The sequence below is a fragment of the Corvus moneduloides genome, chromosome 7 (genome assembly GCF_009650955.1).
Source record: "Corvus moneduloides isolate bCorMon1 chromosome 7, bCorMon1.pri, whole genome shotgun sequence".
Taxonomy (NCBI): domain Eukaryota; kingdom Metazoa; phylum Chordata; class Aves; order Passeriformes; family Corvidae; genus Corvus; species Corvus moneduloides.
Window position 1 is genome coordinate 1,471,941 of NC_045482.1, and position 20,355 is coordinate 1,492,295.

Here is a 20,355-nt window from a genome sequence, read left to right on the forward strand (position 1 = left end):
GCTGGCAGTCTGTAACTTCCCCAGGTGCCCTGGAGCTCAGCAGCCTAAGCTGATTGACTCAGTTAGGGCCCCAGTCCCTAACAGCGAATGCAATCAGTAAATCTTTGTTGGTAAATAATTGCTATCGAACAGAGTTTTAATATAAATTTATGAGTGGTGTTTTATCACAGCTTGAGGCTACAGCAAGCCACTGAGTGATGGATTTCAGATCACACTTGCATTCATTACATTAACTTTGTAAGTTATTTAAAGCTTGTACACTTAACATTGCTTTTGGCTTGCAATGACCTCCTGGGAGTAGACGTAGCACACACATTACTGATGGAGAGCCCGAGGTACCTCGGGCGGCCGCTCCCTTCACCCCGTGGATCCTCCAGCAGAACCCAGGGACTGCGGTCCGTGTGCTCCACTTGGAGCCTTTTTTCCTCCAGCTCCTTAAAACCACAGGCTGGAGGAGTCTGCTTGGAGAAACCATTCCTCCCTTAAACACAGAACTGCAGTTTGGGAGAGAAGGTGGTAAAAAAAAAAGTGATTTGAGGTGTGAAGCTCTTCTGTGTGTGGAAATCGGAGGTGTTAAATTCTCAGTGTTGGGTCTGGAGGCTTTGAGTCAGCTGCAGCCAACTGCTGATGGAGGGCTGTAAGAAATGAAAGATTTCATACAAATTAGGGAAAACAGCATTGTCCAGTTAATCATAATTTAAGGCAGGGATTATTTAGGCCAAAAAAATTGGTATTTGGAGTCGAAGATTGACTTAGTCTCTTACTGTGTAGCTTGGGGACTCAGTGGGATTTTTCCAGTGTGCTGTGTGTACGTGGGGACCTGTTTGGCAGTGGCTGGGGACATGCCCAAGCTGCCCCTGAGTTGCCTTGGAGGTACCAGGGGTCAGCAGGACCCCCTGGATGTCATTTCCTCAGCACAGGATTTGATGTGACTCCAATGTAGCCATAATCTGACTGAAGGAAAGGTGTTGGGTTTTTTTTTTTTCCTGTTAAATAACATTTCTTGTCATATGTGAGCCATTTATTTTTTTTTAAGTGTGGCTAATGTTAAAGTGCGTTTATAACTGATCTAAACTCTGATTCTAAGACCATTTCTCCAGACCGTTCTATAAAATTACCACAAAGTGGTGGCCTTGGGGATAAAAACTGTGCTTTATATGGGCTGCTTTGCTTTATTGCACTTTAAGTTAGCTCCTTGTATTCAGAGCAGTTTCCTCTCCAGGTACTTCAAGATACTTTTAATTATCACATAATGTGAAAATGATTCTGTTTGCCAAAGGAATGCCTGAAGAAAATGGATTGGGAAGTCTGGTTTGTTAGTTAGGCACAAATAGGTCCATCATTCGTATTCAGTTCTGAGCTGGGAGGGTTGGTTTTTGTTTGGTTTTTTTTAACACCAAAGCACAGAGTTCTGCTTTAAAAGCATGGCAAAACCTCATTTTGAATAATTTTCTTCATTTAGATCCCAAACTGGACTGTCATAATTCGTACTTAGATAATAGCAAAACTTAAAGTAGTAAAAACCACAACCGTGGTAGATTTTTACTATTTATTGAGATTACAATTGGCATGAATTGAAAATTACGTAAGTAATGACATGTTTTCTGTATAGCAAAGGGGGGCAGTTAAAAGGTTATGAAATATATACATTTTACTGGCTTCAAAACTTGAAAAAAAAAAAGGCAGAGGGGGAAAAAAAAAAAAATCCCCATTGTGATCCTTAGTGCTTTTTCCCCATTAGAAGGTCTGAAGAACAAACCAGTGCAGGGAAACAGTAATTTTTGATCCCCACGGCACAGCACTAACTAGAATTGGGTCCCCCTAAACGCCAGCGCCGTGCTGCAGGTGAGGTATGAAAGATGGGAAAGGTGAAGAGACAGATCACCTCCTATAGACAAACAGGAGAGTCAAAGGCAGAAATAAGCTTTCATTTTTTAATAGAAGAAAACAACGTCTCCAAGCGCTGGCAGGCGGTAATTGGGATGAGCCGCTCGCGCTCGCAGGAGCTTTGCTGAGGAGGCGTTTCAGAAACCCCGTTCTCCTTGAAAAAGTTTTGAGTTCTAGCAAGGAACAGCACAAAAAAAAAAAACCAGACACGTGACCACCCCCCCCCACCCCAGACAGGCAGGAAGTTGGGAGTTTGGATTGCTGTGTAATTCAGGTGTCCAACACGAGCTTTTCTTCACGGTCCCGTCCTTGGATTGCCTTGAATTTGGGAAGGGTTCTTCTCTGAAGTTCTATTCCAGCCATGTGGCCAGGAGCAGGACTTTTACTTGAGTAGAGCTGGCCTGTGTCCCCTCCTGGCTTTGGGGTTGGTTCTGCAGAGGAATCACTTCATAAAGCTGCAGGTTTAATGGGAAAACAAACAGTGGAACTTGTTTTCAAGCTTTAAACCACCTTCAACAAGAACAGCTCCATGGGAGTTGGAAGCACCGTGCTTGGCAGGGCATCTTTCCGTGTTCTGTTTTCCCTTTGTTTTACTTGCCTTGTACATGAGAAGGGAAAAATTAGTTTTATAGGGATTCAGGAACTGAAGTCTGTGTTGGGTGGATTCCTGGCTTTGATTTAATGACATTGATATTAGCGTTTGCTTTGTTCAGAGCTTGATCTGAGACACCAGTGCATCCCTGTGGTGTGGGTACTGACCACAGGGTCTCCACTGGACATTCCAGGAAGGCTTTGCACAACCGCAGTACTGCCTGGATTCATTAGGAACTGCCTTCTGGCTTGGGTTTGGAAATTAAAATTTCCTCAGGAAGTGCATTCTTGATATACCTACCACCTTGAGTGCTCTACAGCACGTGGGATTTTATTTTAAAAAGTGAGTTTCTGGTTTTCAGCTGAGAACAGCTGAATGTACAGCAGCAGTTCCTGTTTGTTTGTCTGTTGGAACACAATGATGACTTCTAATCTTTGCTGTTGATGAGAAGTTATGGCTGCCCCGTTCCTGGAAGTGTTCCAGGACAGGTTGGACAGGGCTTGGAGCAGGGTGGGATGGTGGAAGGTGTCCCTGCCTATGGCAGGGGGTTGGAACTGGATGCGTTTTAACGTCCCTTCCAACCTGAACCGTTCTGGGATTCTGTGATTGTTGGCATTCATCCCTGATGTTTAGATTGGATATGGTGTGTGGAAAGGTGATTCACTTTGCCCACCTCCTTTTCCCTTCTATCACACCTCTGTCATTAAATTATCCAGGATTTACTGGAAAAGCTTTGTATTTGCTCTGATTCTGTCTTGCTGCCCTTGCCTGGGGTTGGGGTCTCTTCAGCTGGAATGAGTAGCCAGGAGGGGTTTCCATGGTGGTGTCGCCTTTCTGCAGAGGGAATGAGAACACTCATGTGTGCTCTTTTGTGGGCAAGGAATCCCCAGGAACATGCTGAAGGGAGGCCACACAGCAGGATCCTCCCTCAGCCTAGGGCTCATCATTTTTTTTGGAGGGTGAGGAAATGCAGAGCAGGGTGTCTCCATCAGCTGGGAATCCACGTGGGTCACCTTACTCTGTGTCATCACACCAAAGTGTGCTTTCCTGAGGCATAGAATTCAGTGCAAAAGGGGCTTTTTCTACCCATTGGACGAAGCCAATGGAGGGAATGTGCGCTGTGGGAGAGGCAGAGCAAAGAGAGTAACTTGCAGGAGAAAGCCTCTCCGAAAACGCTCGCGATTACCCTTCTCTCTGTGTCTTAGGCAGTTGTGTGTTGTCTGGAGGGTGTTTAACCTTTTCTTTCTCTCTCTCTCTCTCTCTTCTCCCCCCACTAGGGGATGCTGCTAAAGCGGAGTGGCAAGTCCCTGAATAAGGAGTGGAAGAAGAAGTACGTGACGCTGTGTGACAACGGCGTGCTGACCTACCATCCCAGCCTGCACGTAAGTACTCCCTGCTCCCGGAACGTTCAGCAGCCCTGCAGAGCAACGTCACACGTGGCTTTGGTGAGACCACTGCAGTGGAGGAGCTTCTTCCTCTCTCTTCGTTCCCCTCCCTCTCAAAGAGTCATCATCTGAAATGAACCTCCCTGCTGCAAGTCTGAGTGCACTCCCTTTGAATCCCCTGGGACTGGGGCTTCCTTGCATCCCAGGAGCTGTTCGAGCCTTTATTTTCTGCTAACTCTTTTATGGGTTAAAAAAACAGCAGTGTTTTATAAGGAAAACTTTCCTAGAGGTAGTAAAGAGTGAGGAGAGGTCGCTGTCAGTGTGCAGTGCTTGTCGTTTGTTCAGCAGTAATTCTGAGCAGCTTTTTGGAAATGGCCTAGCCATTAAAATATGTTCCATACAAATTTTCCATGTTGGGGCATTTGTCATTGTCCAAGGATGTTTCCTGTCCCCCAGAGTGTGTGACACAATTCCAGTTATGGACTTGGGGATAGAAGGAGCACAGAGATCCCATTCATGACCAGCCCACCCCAAAAATCATGGTGTGACCCTCACCAAGGTTAAATAATAAATACGAGATAGATAGATAGATAGCTAGCTAGCTAGCTAGCTAGCTATGTGGTTTTATATACTATCTGATCTTGTATTTTATCATCATCCCACATATGAAAATCAGAGGGTTGCCACTTGGAATGCTTTCAGGGCCAGTTGTTGGTGGCATTTTGGGCTCCCAAGCACTTTTACATAAGGAGTGAAAATCAAGGTTTTGATGCATTTTCTATAAACTCTGAGGTTTATAGACTTGCACCTGGAACTGGCAGGAAACTTCTGCTTTAGATGGGTGGTGTCTGAGGAGCATGGAACCCTAGAATCATTAAGGTTGGAAAGCCCTCTGAGATCATCAAGCCCAGCTGTAAGCCCAGCACTAAACCACGTCCCCAAATGCCACATCCACGTCTGGCCACACTGATGCTGTGCTTCCCCGACTGGCTGTTCCCTGTCTGTGGAATATGAGCACTTTTTCTCTGCCTTGACACAAGATTTTAGAGTCTCAGGTCCTGCCATAGTGATGCTTTGCTCTAGCTTCTGATGTGATGTCCATGTCTCTTAAAAATTACGTAGTAAATTAGATGACAAGTAGCTTCAAGGCATTGCTGCTTCCCATCGGGAAGCTTGTCCTTCAGCCCTTGCGTTCTGGAGCAGGGTTTTCACTGCTCCTTTGTGTGATGTAGTTCACGTCTTTCTGCCCAATTTGGTCGCTTTCAGTGCCTCTAAATTTGAGTAATTCTGCTGTGAAGTAGCCCTGAAATACCCAAATTGGTGTATTGGTATGGCTCCCAGAAGGGGAGCACGGATACTGTGTGGCCCCATGGAGCTGCCACCTGAGTCTGCCTTCGATTGTGCTGGTCATCAGCAAGGAGGAGGCTGTTGTGTGTGCCCTGGCCCCTTCCTGGCTGCTGGAAGGGCTCTATTGTTCCTGGCAGGGCCGTGCACGTGTTAGTTTTTCATTGCTCTGGCAGACAATAGAGAAACTTCTTCTCTGCGGGCTCCCCCGGAGCTGCGGCGGCTCCCCCAGAGTAAGAATCCATTGAGGTTACACGTAATTACTTTGAGATTAGAGGTAAATCCATCGGAGATTAGAGAGAATCCATTTAAAGAAGAAGTAATTACCAGCCTGTAATTGTTTCCCTCTGTCCCCCACCGTGCCCCCCCCACCCCAGGAAGAAGGTGCTCGCCTCGGTGTTGCCGTTTGCTCCCTGCGTGGATCGGAGGGGTTTGTGAGGGAACCACGGAGATTTTAAGTCTCTGTCACACTCCCAGTACACTTTGTACTAAACTTTGTTGGCAGGAATGTCACAATTTTCTTCTTGTGGATTGCCAGGTGAGAGGTTCTTCCCCCGAACAGGACTCTGATGCTGTTTTGCTTTTGCTGTTTTTTGTTTATCAGTAATGTTTTGTTCCTTTTTTTCACAACAAAGCCAAAGCGATGAATTTTTAATGCTGTGCTTGCATTGCTGTCTGGGATAATTTCTTACATTGTTTTGAAAAAGCAGGGCCTTATTCCTACCAAGTTTCCCATAAAGCAGCAGTGAAGAAAAGAGTTTCTGTTAGCCATCTAAAGTCAGTTTCCTAAACTTATGTAAAGCCTGGCTCTAATCTGACCAGTTCGATTTGGGTTGTTTCAAATGTGCAGGTCATTTTAGTTAATCAAAATGTTGCCCTCTTAATTCTGGAGTGAATTTTTAATTGCAGCGAAAGGTGGGCTGGCCTCTAGTGGTGGCAGAAAAAGTAAATTCAGGAGATCATTTGGTCTGTCCAGCCTGTGGTTTGAGTCAGAGCATAACACCTTGTGTTGCAAAGACCAATTACAATGTGTAGTGGCTGGTGGTGAGCACTGTGTTAACTATTGCTCGAGGTTTGGCCACAAGCGGATCAGTTGTCTCTGCCAGATGTGGCTCAGGCACAAAGCAGAGGTTTTAACGTAGAAAATATGTATTGCAGAAACCAGCCCTGACATCCTCCTTGAAAGCATTGCCTACAGAATGAAAGCTTTTGGGGTGGGGAGGGAAAAATCAAATTAGGCCCTTTCTTGCAGAGGAGGTGTCCCTGGGAGGGTCAGGCCTGTTTGGCAGGGCAGCGTGTTGAAATGAGTGCAGCATTGTGCCAGCTAAATGAGTGACTCCTGATGCCACCAGGTTGATGTTTGACACAATAGCGAAATCCTTCTCCTTTCTTTTCAAGGAAGTGGGGGGAGAGGAAAATGGGGGAAGAAAAATATATGTACATAAGCACCCTACTGTTTCCTGACTTGGTCATGTCAGGTTTTTTCAAGAGCCTCAAACCTTCCCGTCCCTTGGGATGCCGAGGAGCTCCGCCGATAGAAAATGGTTGGGGATAATGAGAGAGAACTTTGACCCACAGGCTTCAAAGTTCACCAGAGCTCCCTATTCATCTTGGGCTTCTGGAGCAGAGCCGTGGAGTGGATCACTAAAATTCTGGCCGGCAAATTCCATGTCAGCCTCCCCAAAGGGCCCCGGGGGAATTTGTCGAGGCATCTCCCGGCTTTTTAATGGTGGGATGCCCTGCGCGAGGGCTCCCGGAATGCATTCGCCGGGATACCTGCTGGGCAGCACTGCTTCATCTGAGCCTTCTCCCGATGAATAGCTGATGATGTCTCACCACTGGCTGCCTGCCACAGGGCTGCCAGCGTGCCACAGGTCAGCACATGACAAAGCTTTAGCTGTGCATGTCCATTTTCTGCTCTTGTATCTTCACCAGCGCTGCACCTCGTTTACGAAGAGGAGAAAAGGAGGGGGAAAGGGCTGAAAACAGCTTAGGTTTTGGTAAGGGCAGTTTTCCCCTTTTATGTTTAGTCTGGTCTAGATTTGATTTGAAATAAAAGCACAGTGCTGGGGCACCTTATGGGGGATGAAGAGCTTCTTAAATACGTGAGAAGGAAGGTGTGATGCCCATCTAGAACGCACCTGGTACACAAACCCCGTGTATCTACACAGCAAGGTTGGTGTTTGCTTGCTGCAGCCTTTAACCTTCATCCTCACTGCTCTGGTTTAATGACCTGGGGATTGTAACTGTCCTCAAGGCGGGGGATATCTGGCTTTATCTCCATGAGAGATGTGTGGATTCACCTGGTTTGCTCAATTCATCCCACAGCAGCCACAGTTCTAAATTCTCTCTTAAATACAGCGCTGGCTGGGCGAGCAGCTCATGTGAGCATTAGCAGTGTTGTTCTGCTATAATAAATTGGATTATTGTTCTTAAATAATTTTTTTAAAAGGCAGCATTTCAGCCTGGTAAGGAGTCAGACCCAACACCAGGCTAAACTTGGCACAAGAGCTTCAGCAATGCATTATACAGACACATTCTCTCTGGGAATACCCTACAAACCCCAGGCACTGTAAAATTCCTTAAGACTTGAGGTGTCATTTGAGCTTTCTCAGCTTGGCCATTTCCTCCAGAAAAAGCAGATGGTGAGAAGCAGGAGGCATTTGAGAACCTCCTCTGTGTTGGTATCTGGAAGTGTTGTAGCTCCGTGCGCTTTTCTCGGGTCCCAGCGTTTTTCTCAGAGCTGCAGTTGAAATTGTTGTTACCAGCTTGTGTGATTTTCCTGAACTATTTGGAGACAGAAAGCCTGCTTGCAAATGCAGGATCCCATCTCCCCTCATGCTAGAGAACAGTGTGGTGTCCTGTGTGGCCAGTCAGCACCCGGAGCCTGGTGCTGCTCCAGCCGAGGGAACCGCACTCCCCTTCCCATTAGGAATATCCCCCACAGCCATCGTTGCAGCTCAGCCTTGTTTCCAGGCTTGTGTTACCTCAGGCAGTTCAATAGCTCTGAAGTGTGTTGTTTGTGTTGCTTTAATAGAAATATTCATGCTCATACATTTCTAAAATACCATTGTGTGTGTCCTTCCCCCCCCCCGCCCCCCCGTTTTTGCTCTGAAGGAATGTAAAGCTGGATATTGGCTGGCTCTGAAGGGCCTTTTAACTGGCATTTCCTATCAACAACTGATCCCTAAATCAGCCTTTGGCAAATACAGACTTGGACTGACAAAAGGACCCTGGAAGTCCTCAAGGCCAGGTTGGACAGGGCTTGGAGCAACCTGGGATGGTGGAAAGGTCCGTGCCCATGGCAGGGGGGTGGAACAGGGTGGGCTTTAAGGTCCCTTCCAACCCAAACCTTTCTGGGATTCTGTGTTACTTCCCACATGTGATGTAGCTCTCCCTCCTGAGAGAGCAGTGACCAGAACGAACGCTGCAGAGCTGCAGTTTGAGTATTGATGAGGATAAATCTGAAGCTTGTGTAAACTTTTATTGTAGTTACTATTTCATGCATTAACATGCCTAAAATATTGGTTAGGATAGGAAAAAATGAATGATAGAACAGTTAAATATGAGCCTAGTAATTTCTGATTATTTTTATAAAGTGCTGTAGCTGTACAGATCACTCAGACACTTTGGAGCTCCCTGGAAAACTTCTTTATTATCTTAACCTGAAAGATGTAACGGAGTGAAGATAAAATGGGGGGAAAAACATAAAACTGAGGAAGATCATAGAACCACAGAATATGCTGAGTGGGAAGGGACCCACAAGGATCTGTCCAGGCCTCAGTGCCCTCGAGGGAGTCGACACTCAGTCGTGTGGCAAACAAAACTGTGCTTTGGCAGAGCTGCCCAGGCTGGAGCAAACACGCGTTTCAGTGTCCTGTCTGCCTGCTCTCTCTTCAGAAAGTCAAGGAAAATTCTTAGGATCAGAATGAGTTGCAATTTAAAAGGCAAAAGCCAAGCTATTAATTAATCAGGGGGGTTTATAAAATTAGAGCTTCCTGTCCAGCCGAGCTAACTGCTGTGGGTATAAATGCTTCATAAATTACTCAGGGTGGTAAAACTCTGGTTTGTCTTTTACAGCAGCTCTCATTACAAAGGATGAATGAGAAGTGAAGTGCAAGGGGAAGAGTTTCCTTAAACTTTTATGCAAATAAGCGATCCATTTACAAAAAAGCCAACATTTTGTTGCTGTTGTGTTCCAAGTGTTGCCCTGACTTCCTCCCCTGCCCCTGCAACACTGATGGAGCTGATTAACACCACAGTAGAGGTATAGCCAGTGCTTTTTATTACTGAAATTTAATGTTCTTGATTCCCAATGTGAAGCAAACAGATTCATGATGACCTTCTTTTTGTCAGGACAGAGCGCTTTAGGGTGAGCAGTGTTTTCCAGAATGCGTTTCCATCCCTCTGTTCTCTTCAGAAGATAACATTTCATGGCTTTCCTTAAGACTAACTATGCATTATGAAGCTGAATGATATTATGGCAGTGTTTATGTGCGAGAGGGGGGTGGGAACAGCTAATTTCCCAGGACCATTTGATGAATATATTCCACTGTGGCTCGTATCCCGACCGTCCATCCGTGGCTCAGGCCCTTCCTGGGAAAAGCAGCGAGGGCGAGGAGTTGGGGAGACTTTTTTGTGTGTGTGTGTGTGTGTGTGTGTTGTGTTGTTTCTTCTTAGGTGTGCCTGTGGCCCCACACGGAAACCAATCAAGGAGCGATTTATGTTCATTAAGGGCTTGTCAAAACTGAAAAATTTTCTAATCAACGGCGATGTGGCGGCGGCCCCTCCATGGCTGGGAGTGTCGCCTCGGCGGCAGCGGCTCCATGCCTGTTACAACTCTAGGCTAGGAATCTGCTGATGATTACATTAGGCTAAGCTGCGAAGTAAATGAACCATGGCTTATTTAGGTGCAACTAGCTCCAGTGTAGTCCTGCCCCGCAGGGCACTTTATAGCGTTTTATGGCTTTAAAATTAGTGTAGCTTCCCATTTGCTGCAGGGTGCTGCATGTTATGCCTTTGAACTCAATAAGCAAAGGGAAGGGGGCCTTTTGTTTTTTTTCTTCTCCCTCCCCACCCCTCCCCCTTCCTTTTCTTCTTTTTTTGCAGTTTAGCAATTTTGTTTTGCATCTTTTCCAGACGGCGTTTTGCAATAAAAATGTCTGACTGCCACAGAGAGGCACAAAAGTCAGGGCTCCATCCAATTTCCCAGGCTGCTCTGGTTTGGGGGGAAGAGGATTTGGTTGTTGCTGAGGGTGAACAATAGGTTTTGTGGGTCCAATAGGTCAGCTCACAAAATTGGAATTGTCTTTCAAAAAATACACTGCACGCGGTCTTTAAAATGTCATCCAGAGGTGCAACCATAAACTTCCTTTTCCATAATAATTTTTATTACGCCTCAGATCAGGAAACACTATTTCAACCTCAGTAAGTGGAGCCTTAGGAGTGTTATGTCCCATTGAACACTGGGGGAAAACTGCCACAAAATGAAGGTGTTTCTTGTAGAATCACAGAACAGTTTGGGTTGGAAGGGACCTTGAAGCTCATCTCGTTCCATCTCCCTGCCATGGGCAGGGACACCTTCCACTAGACCAGGTTGTTCACATCCCCATCCAGCCTGGCCTTGGACACTTCAGGGATGGGGAAGAAGCTCACTAGGAGCTATGTGGAAACCAGGCACAGATCTGGGGAGGATTCTTAGCCTGGACCTGTTCCTAGTGATGGAAAAACAGGCTTCTGAGAGATTGGAATAGCTGAAAAGGAAGAAAAAAGTGTGATGCTCATACCTGTGTACCATTACAGCCAGGGAAAGTCACTGCTCTCAGAGAGTCTCTCATTCCATATGTGGTGCATTGGAAAAGGGTGGCAGTGGGACAGATGGAAGAAACATGGGGAGGCCTCTAGGAAGGAGCAGATAATTTTTTACATTTTAGTGTTGTGACATATGTTGTATCCCGAGGTGAGTGGTTTCAGTGTGAGCTTGGAAACCCCTTTACCCAGGGGGATCCTGCATTTACAGCCCCAGTGAGGGGCTTTCTCTCTATCCACCATCTCTTGTAGTATTTGAAAACCCTCAAACTCCATAATGTTTTTTATATCCATGTTTTTGGTAACTAACCTTAGCCATGGCTTTAACTTAAGGATGGCTCTAGGGAGCAGCCATGCATAGGACAAGAGGGAATGGCTTTAAGCTGAAGGAGAGTGGATTCAGATTGGATATTGGGAAGGAACTGTTCCCTGTGAGGGTGGGGAGGCCCCAGCCCACAGGTGCTGTGGCTGCCCCTGGATGCCTGGAAGTGTCCGAGGCCAGGCTGGACATAGACATCAAGCTGGAACCACCCCATAGCCTTGGTTCAGCTCGTGGTCTTTGGTGGAGTGTCTTCTCCAGCTTTGAGGACCATCAGAAATCATTACAAATTTAACAGCTGCTGGCATTGGAAGTCTAAAGAGGCCCCCAAAAATAGCAGTGTCTCTTTTTGGTAGGCCTGCTTAGAAAACATGATCATACCCATTTGCTCAATTTGCATGTCTGAAAGGCTTCTGCTCAGTTAATTGGTTAAATTAATTTCTGCTGTTGTAAACAGAGCTGCTGTATTAAGAGCAGAACTAAAGTAATTTTACTTTACATTATTCTGTGTCATGGCACATCGTTCCTTTCTTACTCAAGGCAATTCATTTTGTGGGGCTGTCAAGTAATATTTGGTGTCATCTTCAGTCAATACAGCTTTTCTTGATTTTCCCCTGATATTTTAACAGTTTATTTAGTCCTGTAGATAATGGTCAATGGCCTTGAGTAGTCAAATTAACACCTCGGCGGCGCCGCATCGGAGCGGTAACCCGGGGAGGCAAAGGGATGAGAATCGACGCGGGGAGCGCGTTTTGGGGGATTATGGATTGATGGATGCGGAGGCAGCATCGCCCCGCTCTGACTAAGATGGAGCTGCCAGTTAGTGCTGACTGCAGGCCATCACCTGCGTGGTGCCTCAGCAGCTCGGAGCCGGATGGAGACCTCGGGATAGCCCTCAGTTCCCGGGATCAGCGGAACGTTCCTCCGCGCTCCGGCTCCCGCCAGAACCGGGGGGGACGGCGCCGACTGGGTTCGGCGCCCGCCCGTGGCTCCTGTAGGGAGCTCTTTGGGACAAGGCAGGCACTAATGGCTGGTGTCCCCCTGCCCTGGGAGGAGGGGGAGCCGTGTTAAGCCGTGCTGCTGCCAGCGAGCTGCGAGCCCCGGGTCCCCCCGCCACAACTCTCAGTTGCTAGCAGGTTTCTCTCACTGCACCTCATTTGCATCTGGGACATCAATTAGCATGTTTGTTGAGGCTAATTGAATGAAACTCAATCATAGCTCTTAATTGCTTGACTATGTGAAAAGAAATCACATTAATGCAGCTAATTAAGTGTATGGCAATAGATGCAACATAATTAGGAGCGAAATGTAGAAAACAAGCGACGGCGGAGGTGCGAGCGCGGGGTGCGGGGGATCGGGGCGCCCGCGTCTCCTCTGCGCCACATGTTTGGGGAGGGGGTCCCTCTGCTTTGCTGCTGGCTTTAATTTTTTTTGATTTTTTTTTTCCCCCTGCCTTGCTGGATGATGAACGCGGACGAGTTGAGAAGAAAAATGCAAATGGATTCGCAATTACTACTTTTTCAAGCTGTTGAGGGGCAGAAGATGGCACGTCTGGGGTGGCCCACTGTTGAGTGGGCTCTAGGGACTTGTTAAGTGCTGTTTAAAAGTACTTGGCTTTGAATTACCCTCATGCCTTGTTAAAGGGTTTTTTCCCCTTTTTTCTCGGATCAGCATTTTCTACAACTAACATCTCGGGGAGTTATCCCTGTACCATTTGCATATCAAAATCCAGCTTGCTGTCTTCTCTTTAACACAGCATATTCCAGATGACAGCAAGACCCTCATCTGTTCTAATCTGATCAAACCCTCCATTGCGCTTCAGAAGCCCTGGCATCATTTTGTAGTTTGAACTTTCATTCCCCAAGCGGGGATCTGACGGGGCTGGGAACGTGGTCCCTGCCCTCCTCTCCTCAGGGAGACCCGCAGATTATCACTGTGCATCCTGCACACGATGAAAGGGCCTTTATTATTTACATTTGATATATCCCCATAAATATTTAAGCTGACATTAATACCTACCCGGCATCTGTTGTTGTTCAGGCGCTTGGGTCTGACGGTGGCTGAGGCGCGTTGGTTTTGTGTTCGCCCACGCTCCCTCGCTTCCTCAAGTGGTTTTGTGCCTCACCTCAGCCTGGTTTACACCCAGTTGAAAGGGCTTTAATGACACCCTGCCACATCTCCCGAGTTGTGAAGTCACACCCGCCCTTCACCTGAAGAATTTGGATCCAAAACCCCCTTCTCCAGTTGAAGTTGGTTGTACGGTAAATAAAACTATTGGAAAAGAGCATGTGCTAAGGTTTAGTCACTCTCTGATTAAAGCTCACTTCAGAGCCCATAAGCAATAAATGCTCAATTATCTTCTGCTTATTGTATTTTAATTTGTGAAGAAGTGACACCCGAGCTAGAAAGTTCTGCCAAGTTGATAATTTACGGAGGAAGCGCGTTTGTTCGTCTCCAGCACCTAGTGAAGGAATTTTCCTGAGTAGATTGCCTTTGTTTCTCCTGGCAGCAGAGCTCTGCATCCTCTCCCCACGAATGGATCAGACCCCACCTTTTGCTGGTAATAATTCTCAGACAGCTTGGAAAAATAAGCTGCTGTGATGGCTTAGTTTGAGGGTTTTATCACCGATTTCTATTAACGATGAAGAAATCCTTGCTCGTCGAGATTTTTGATGGGTTTTGAGCAGAATATATAATTTGTATTGTAAAAACTACCAAAGGTGAAAGGGTCTTGATGAGGGAGCTGATTGCTCCCTGGATTGTGGCAGCAGTGAGACAGATTTTGGGTGAATTCAGGAAACTCCTTGTGAAATGGGTGTTCTGGTGGTGTCCAGGTCTGTGTGCTGCGGGTTGGGAACCAGCCTAGTCAGTGCTGGTAGTCTTTCGTCTTACACTTGTCAAGCTGGCTAAATCTTGCCCTCATCACCTGGACAACAGGGAGTTACATTTTTCCTCGTGGAGATGCCCACAGCATCAGCCAGGTCTCTGTGAGGTGATCGAGTTCTGTCTGAAAAGCAGCTCAGACTTTTGGCCTCCACGCAGAAGATGCTCAGGAATACCATTCATTCCTTGGTCCCCAGCTTAACTCAAGAGCTTAAGCCCAGATCTTCTCCCAACCACGCCAAATTGCTCTTTTTCTCTTGGGGTCCTTAATCCACACAGTCCTGGAGTGGTTTGGGTTGGAAGGGACCCTAAAGCTCCTCTCATTCCAGGGACACCTTCCACTATCCCAGGTTGCTCCAAGCCCCGTCCAAGCTGGCCTTGGACACTTCCAGGGATCCAGGGGCATCCACAGCTTCTTTGGGCAACACAGATGTCTTTCCCACTTCTGGCTCCTAGTTTTAAACGTGCTTGCTCTCATCAATTAGATGCAATTTGCATGATTTTTCCCCTTTGATGATATTTTGTGTGGGTGCAGGAAGGGTCATATTCTAAGGAAACAGAGTTGGAATTGCTGAAACCTTCCTGCTAGTGCCCTTTTGTAACTTTGGTGCCTGCTGACCCATTCCAGCCAAATTTGAGGGAGAAAAGATAAAGGCATAAAACACTGGCAGAGAGGAGACACAAATAAACATGCTCAGGAGGGACATTCAGCCTTGCTTCCTCCTGTTTGGGAACTTTAGCTGGTGAATTCCCACACACGGCCCTGTTGTGAATCACCTCTTACCCAGCTGGAGGATCCATGAGAAAGCTCCAGACTTTTGGGGTTAGTTGTTGTGAGATGTGTGGAAGGGATTATCAAGAACATGGAAGGAAGGGGAAAACCATATGGTGGGTGCTGGCAGAGGATGTAGGGCCAAAACCTTGTGAAACCAGGTTTATTCATTCTGCTGCTTACAGAACTCCCCGTTTGATGTTGGCTTTTGGGGTTTTCTCCTCTCTTCCCAGGACTACATGCAGAACGTTCACGGGAAGGAGATCGACTTGCTGAGAACCACTGTGAAGGTCCCCGGGAAGAGGCCGCCCCGAGCCACGTCAGCCTGTGCCCCCATCTCCAGCCCCAAAACCAACGGCCTCTCCAAAGACATGAGCAGTTTACACATCTCGCCAAATTCAGGTAAGAGAAGACCTTGCTAGGGGGAAAAAAAAAAGGGGTAAAAACTGCATTTCCAGTGAATTATCATGGACAACTGGGATAGGGAGGGATATCTCTTAATAATTGGAAGTGTGCCAGGCCAGGCTGATTGGTGCTCAAAGCAACCTGACCTCATGGAAGGTGTCCCTGCCCATGGTAAGGGGTGGAATTAGATGAACTTCAGGACGCCTTCCAACCCAAAGCCTTCTGGGATTTACAAACCCACTGATGTGGAAGTTTTTAGGCCCTCGCTGCTGATGTGTCCCCCAGGAGAGATTCTGAGTTTCTGAGTAGCCTTCGGTGTCTGTGTATTTGTTACCTTGTGCTTGCCAAAGCCCTTCATAATTTCACAGTAATTAACATATGGGGGGAATTTATGATCTCTTATCTAATACTTATGAAAAGCAAATGCTGTATGATCTGAAAGGGCTTTTTATGGCTTCCTGGTGAGAGCCACAGCCCTTCTTCCTGCTTTTATAAAGTTCAATATTATGCATTCTTCTAACAGCAAGATTCTTCAGTGGAAAGCTGTTTTAATTTATTGATGGAAGTGGTTTATAGCTCCTCCTGAGCTCTAAACAAAGAAGTTTATTGTTTGCTGAAGTACTTGTCCATACAGCTAAGTGGATTTTAAAAAATTGCATTAAGGGAAAACATTTGAGACAATTCATCTTGTAAAATGCACAGCTTGTACAAAACTCGTAATGGTCTAGTGGAAGTTCTGTCAGCATGTTTGGGACGACATCCATAAAGCACCAAGTGCCTTTTGCATTTATGGGTAACGTAGACACCTCCTGCGTGCGCCGGCAAAAGCGTCCCCGCACGTTCCTGCCCCTGTGCAAAGCCCACTGGGATGAGCAGCCCTGGGATTCCTGCATATTCAGGTGTCTTCTCTTGGATGGTGATAGGTACCTATCTCATGTTCCATAGAATCAGGCTGGTTTGGGTTGGAAGGGCCTTAAAAATCATCTAATTCCAAGCCCGCTCCTTCAAACCGAGATGTAATTCCCTGCTTTTTTTGAGACATTCCCTTTTATTAGGGGAAAACAGAAGTGTTCTTCCTTCCAACTGTGAATGGCACTGGCCAAGATGGATTTTTAAAGCTGTGCCACTGAGCAGACACCCCTGGAGATCTTGGCCTGGGAACTGAGGTGTCTGAAGCTGTGATTTCATCAGACCCTTTTTCAAGTTGTGCCTTGGCACTGGAAGAATTCATAGGAGAAAATTATTCCTGGTTGGGTTTTTTTGAGTTTACTATTTCATTTAGATGACTAGGTGTGGGGAGTGCTTCTGCTTTTCAATACACTTCCTAATTTAGGGAAGAAAAGTGCTGGACTAAGTCAATAAACCACAGGTGAAACGTTCAAATAAAGAGATTTTGGCTTTTAAGACATTTGAACAGAGGCAAAAATTACTTGATTGCTTCAGAGAAGCAAATTTCTGGAAACATATTTAGAGATACATAATAATTTAAGGTTTAGAGCATGGAATTTACATGTTTTGGGATATACTTGGATTACCAGGTCAGGGGGGAAACTTCCCATGACAGTTTACAGCAGGCAGCTCTCCCTGGCAGGGGTGGGAGCACTGTGTGTGTGTGCATCCTGGCCAGGCTGAGGTTTGATCACAGAGAAAGAAGTTAATTATGCCAGGAATTCCAAATTTAGATAGGGTATTTCAGATAACACTGTGGGAACGCTTGGAGCTTCTCTCCTCCCTCTTGGCTTCTTCATCCTCTCGCTCAGAAACACTGAAGGACTTTGCTGTTGTTGGTGTCTGGTCAGCACCTGCTGCTTGCTACTGGATTAAAAGCAAGCATAGAAAGGAGCTGCTTGTCAGTAAAGAATGAGAAAGAAAGCGAAAAAGAGAGAGAGAGAAAGAAAAAGAGAAAGGAAGAGAGAGAATGAGAGAGAAAGAAAGAGAGAAACTAAATGGAAATAAAAAAGTAGCAGGACAGACTGGATCTGGGAAATCCCTGCCAGCAGCTCAGCTCTGCATCAGCCCATGTGTCACTGCCAGTGCTCTGGTGTTCAGATGAGGCTGGAGGGCTGCATTGCAGAGAGGGAGTTGAAAATATGAGGGGAATATGAAAGACGCTGTCCCAAGCTGTGCCTGCCGTGTTCATCTGAACTCTGATGTGCTCAGTGATGGTGGTCACAGCTCCCGATGGGTGGCAGACCCGTAGGTAGCCAGGGCTTGGTTCTGGAGTGCCAGGAGGACATCTGGAATATCTGCAGCTACCTGCCACGCAGCTCAGAACACCTGCAAATGATCCCTTGCAGGCTGTGCTCCTGTCCCAGGGCTTTCCCTCACTTGTTAGTGCTGGGAAAAGTGTCTGGAGCTTGTGTGATGCTTTAAAATTGATCACAGGGCTGAACTTGTCACTCCCTGGTTTGTGGCTGGGAGGTTTCTGTACGTGGGTCGGCCACGTGGAGGAGGTTTGGACAAACAGAAAGAATCAGCACTTGCTATTTTGATTTTTAGGCCTGTAAATTCACTACGTTTTTGCTGTTCCACGTTACCTCTCCCCAAAACAGTCAAATGCTGCTTATCTTGGATGATGCCTTTGTTTGACACGTAAACGCTGCTTGGAAGCTGCCCCTTAAGGATGGATTTCAGTGCCAATTTTGCCAAGAAATGCCTGTTTGATTGCTTATAACTGATGTTTTAAGTCCATTTTTCAGCAAATAGTTTTCTCTGAGTGTAATTTCTTGTGATTCAGCCACTCTTCTGATCCCACCACGGTCTGTGAGGCAGCAAAGCAGCTTGAGCTCCTCCTTCTCATCCCCTTCCCTCTCTAACGCCTTTTTGGACCTCAGTGGTTGATCAGACACCTTTAATTTCCTCCCACATGGGGAGGGTGTTTCCCAAGGTGCTTCCCATGACAGTGCTTGTGAGCAGAACAGAAGGAACGAGGCTGATCCGGGCAATGCTGTGAATTCAGGAGGGGCAAACTCAGTTATTGGGCACTGCAAGTTACAGCAGCCAAGCAGCAAGCACAGGGTTTTCTGTTGGGTTTCATTGATGCAGAATGGGAAGAGTTCAGGAGTGTGTCATTCCTATCACATGGAATTCTGTTGTGCTTTGGGGCACTTCTGAGCTGAACAAGATTGCTTTTCTGCTTTTAAAGACTTGGACGACCAGGCATGTAATAACCATCTCTCCATGGCAGCTGTCCTGATCCATAAATGTGCTTACATCCCAAACTTCTGGAAGCAGGCATCTCTAGGAAATAATCATCTTCACAGCAAAAGCCAAGTTCCAGTCCTTGAGAGTCTCTGTTTCAGAGATGTAAAAAAGAAAAAAAAATAAAGACCTTTATGAGAATATACGAATTTAAAAACCTCAGGGTGACTCTTTCCTGCTGGGTTCCCACTGGCACAAGGTTTGGGAAAAATACTTCTCCCTTGATGTGAGGTCATAGTCGTGGTAGATGGACGTTGTCACGGTCATGGTGTGACAGTGAACAAACTGGAAGTGCAACAGCAGTAGGCAAAAGGAATATTTTCTGTACTCCTCAGAAAGCAGAGGAAGGAGTAGAAGGTTGGGCTGCTCCTGCTGTTGCAAAGCCAGGCACCTTGCCTGGAAAAAGGTTGACTTTGATTTGAAAACTGGTCTCTTCTTGGGTTCTTGGAGGTGCAGTTTGGGGTTTGTTGTGTAAAAACTGGGATTCTGTGTGGCAGCTTCTCCCAGAAAATACAGAGGGACCGGGGGCGTGGGGGGTGTTTTAGTTGTGTTATTTATGTTCTACAGAGACTTCAAATAACAAAGATTGTTAACAGTGACTTTATGGAAGGTGCTCCCACTTGTAAGCTAACTTGGTAGGAATCTGTGAGCTGGGGGAAATGGATGTTTACTCCCTTTAATCTACAATTATGTCACTTCTGTGGTATCTTCAATCCAAGCTGACCAATGATGCTTAAGTAACTGAAATTCAAATTAAAATTACATGGCACTGAGCGTCATTCTGTTGGTGCATCTTGGGCTTGCTCAGTTCCAGCTTTCTGTAATAGCTGGGAGCAGGGCCAGAGTCCATCCATCCCACAGAGTCCTGTCCATCCCTCTGGCCAGTCTCTCTGCCCTTTAGGAGCTGGCTCAGCCTGACTTTGGAGCCAGGAGTGGGTCCAGGTTTCATTCACCCCTGAATTGGGTTGGATTTGAGCTGCTTGACCTGAAGGTGAACTTACCCCGGAAATCTCTCCCAGGAGTCATTTATTTCTTCACCTCTCCAAACAACCCAAAGCCTGAGCTGTAGCAAGAGCCACTGATGTAGAAAGTTCACATCTAAAAATAGCTTATGGTGTAGAGATAAATTGTTTCCTGATTAACACTTCATTTAAATAATTTGGTGCTATTAAATTTCCTTAAAATGGTGACTGTACAGTATGTGAAGTATCCCAAAACGTGTGAGTTCCAGGGCCATCGTTAAGTGTGCTGGAGGTTGTTATCTGCTAACTGCTTGTGACATTTCAGATGCTGCAGGAACGGCAGCTCCGCGTTCTTAGCAGTGCGAGCTTCCTGCCTGTTATTAATTGTGATCATCTATCAAACCCTCGGTGGGTTTTGCAGATCATGCAATAATCTTTTTTAATTGGAGGTCACTGTGAGGATTCAGATGTTACGATCAGGCTGATGACGAGTAAAAATGTTTATCAAGCCAAGAGCTCACAAGGGTGGGCAACTGCTCCAAAGCCCGCGGATCTTGGGCGCCTTTGCGAATAAATGCTGAACCGAGTCCTGAATTCTGGAATCTCCTCTGAATTCCCTGCTGGGAGGTGATCTGGTGTGGTTCCCACATGGCCAGGAGGTTGGTTGTTGGGAGTTATTCTTCGCCAATCCTGCGGTGGGGCGAGGGACGTGAGGTGACTTCGCGCCAAATGTTCCCCGCGCTTCGACTCGAGCGCGAGTTTTGAGTTCAGCTGCAAGTTTGTGACTTACTTTTGTC

At 46.5% G+C, this 20,355-nt stretch overlaps 2 protein-coding genes across 18 annotated transcripts in view; one reads left to right on the top strand and one right to left on the bottom strand.

Annotated features, from left to right (window-relative positions):
- LOC116446882 overlaps nucleotides 1–20,355 on the bottom strand; it is a 781,927-nt gene that overhangs the window by 317,637 nt on the left and 443,935 nt on the right. The window lies entirely within an intron of this gene.
- The window catches only part of AGAP1 (ArfGAP with GTPase domain, ankyrin repeat and PH domain 1), a 315,634-nt gene that overhangs the window by 186,241 nt on the left and 109,038 nt on the right, over nucleotides 1–20,355 (top strand). For all 17 annotated transcript variants that reach the window (XM_032115303.1, XM_032115304.1, XM_032115305.1 and 14 more), the window contains 2 exons: nucleotides 3,757–3,861; nucleotides 15,224–15,392. In XM_032115303.1, the coding sequence (XP_031971194.1) occupies nucleotides 3,757–3,861; nucleotides 15,224–15,392 (274 nt within the window). The remainder of the gene's footprint in view (nucleotides 1–3,756; nucleotides 3,862–15,223; nucleotides 15,393–20,355) is intronic.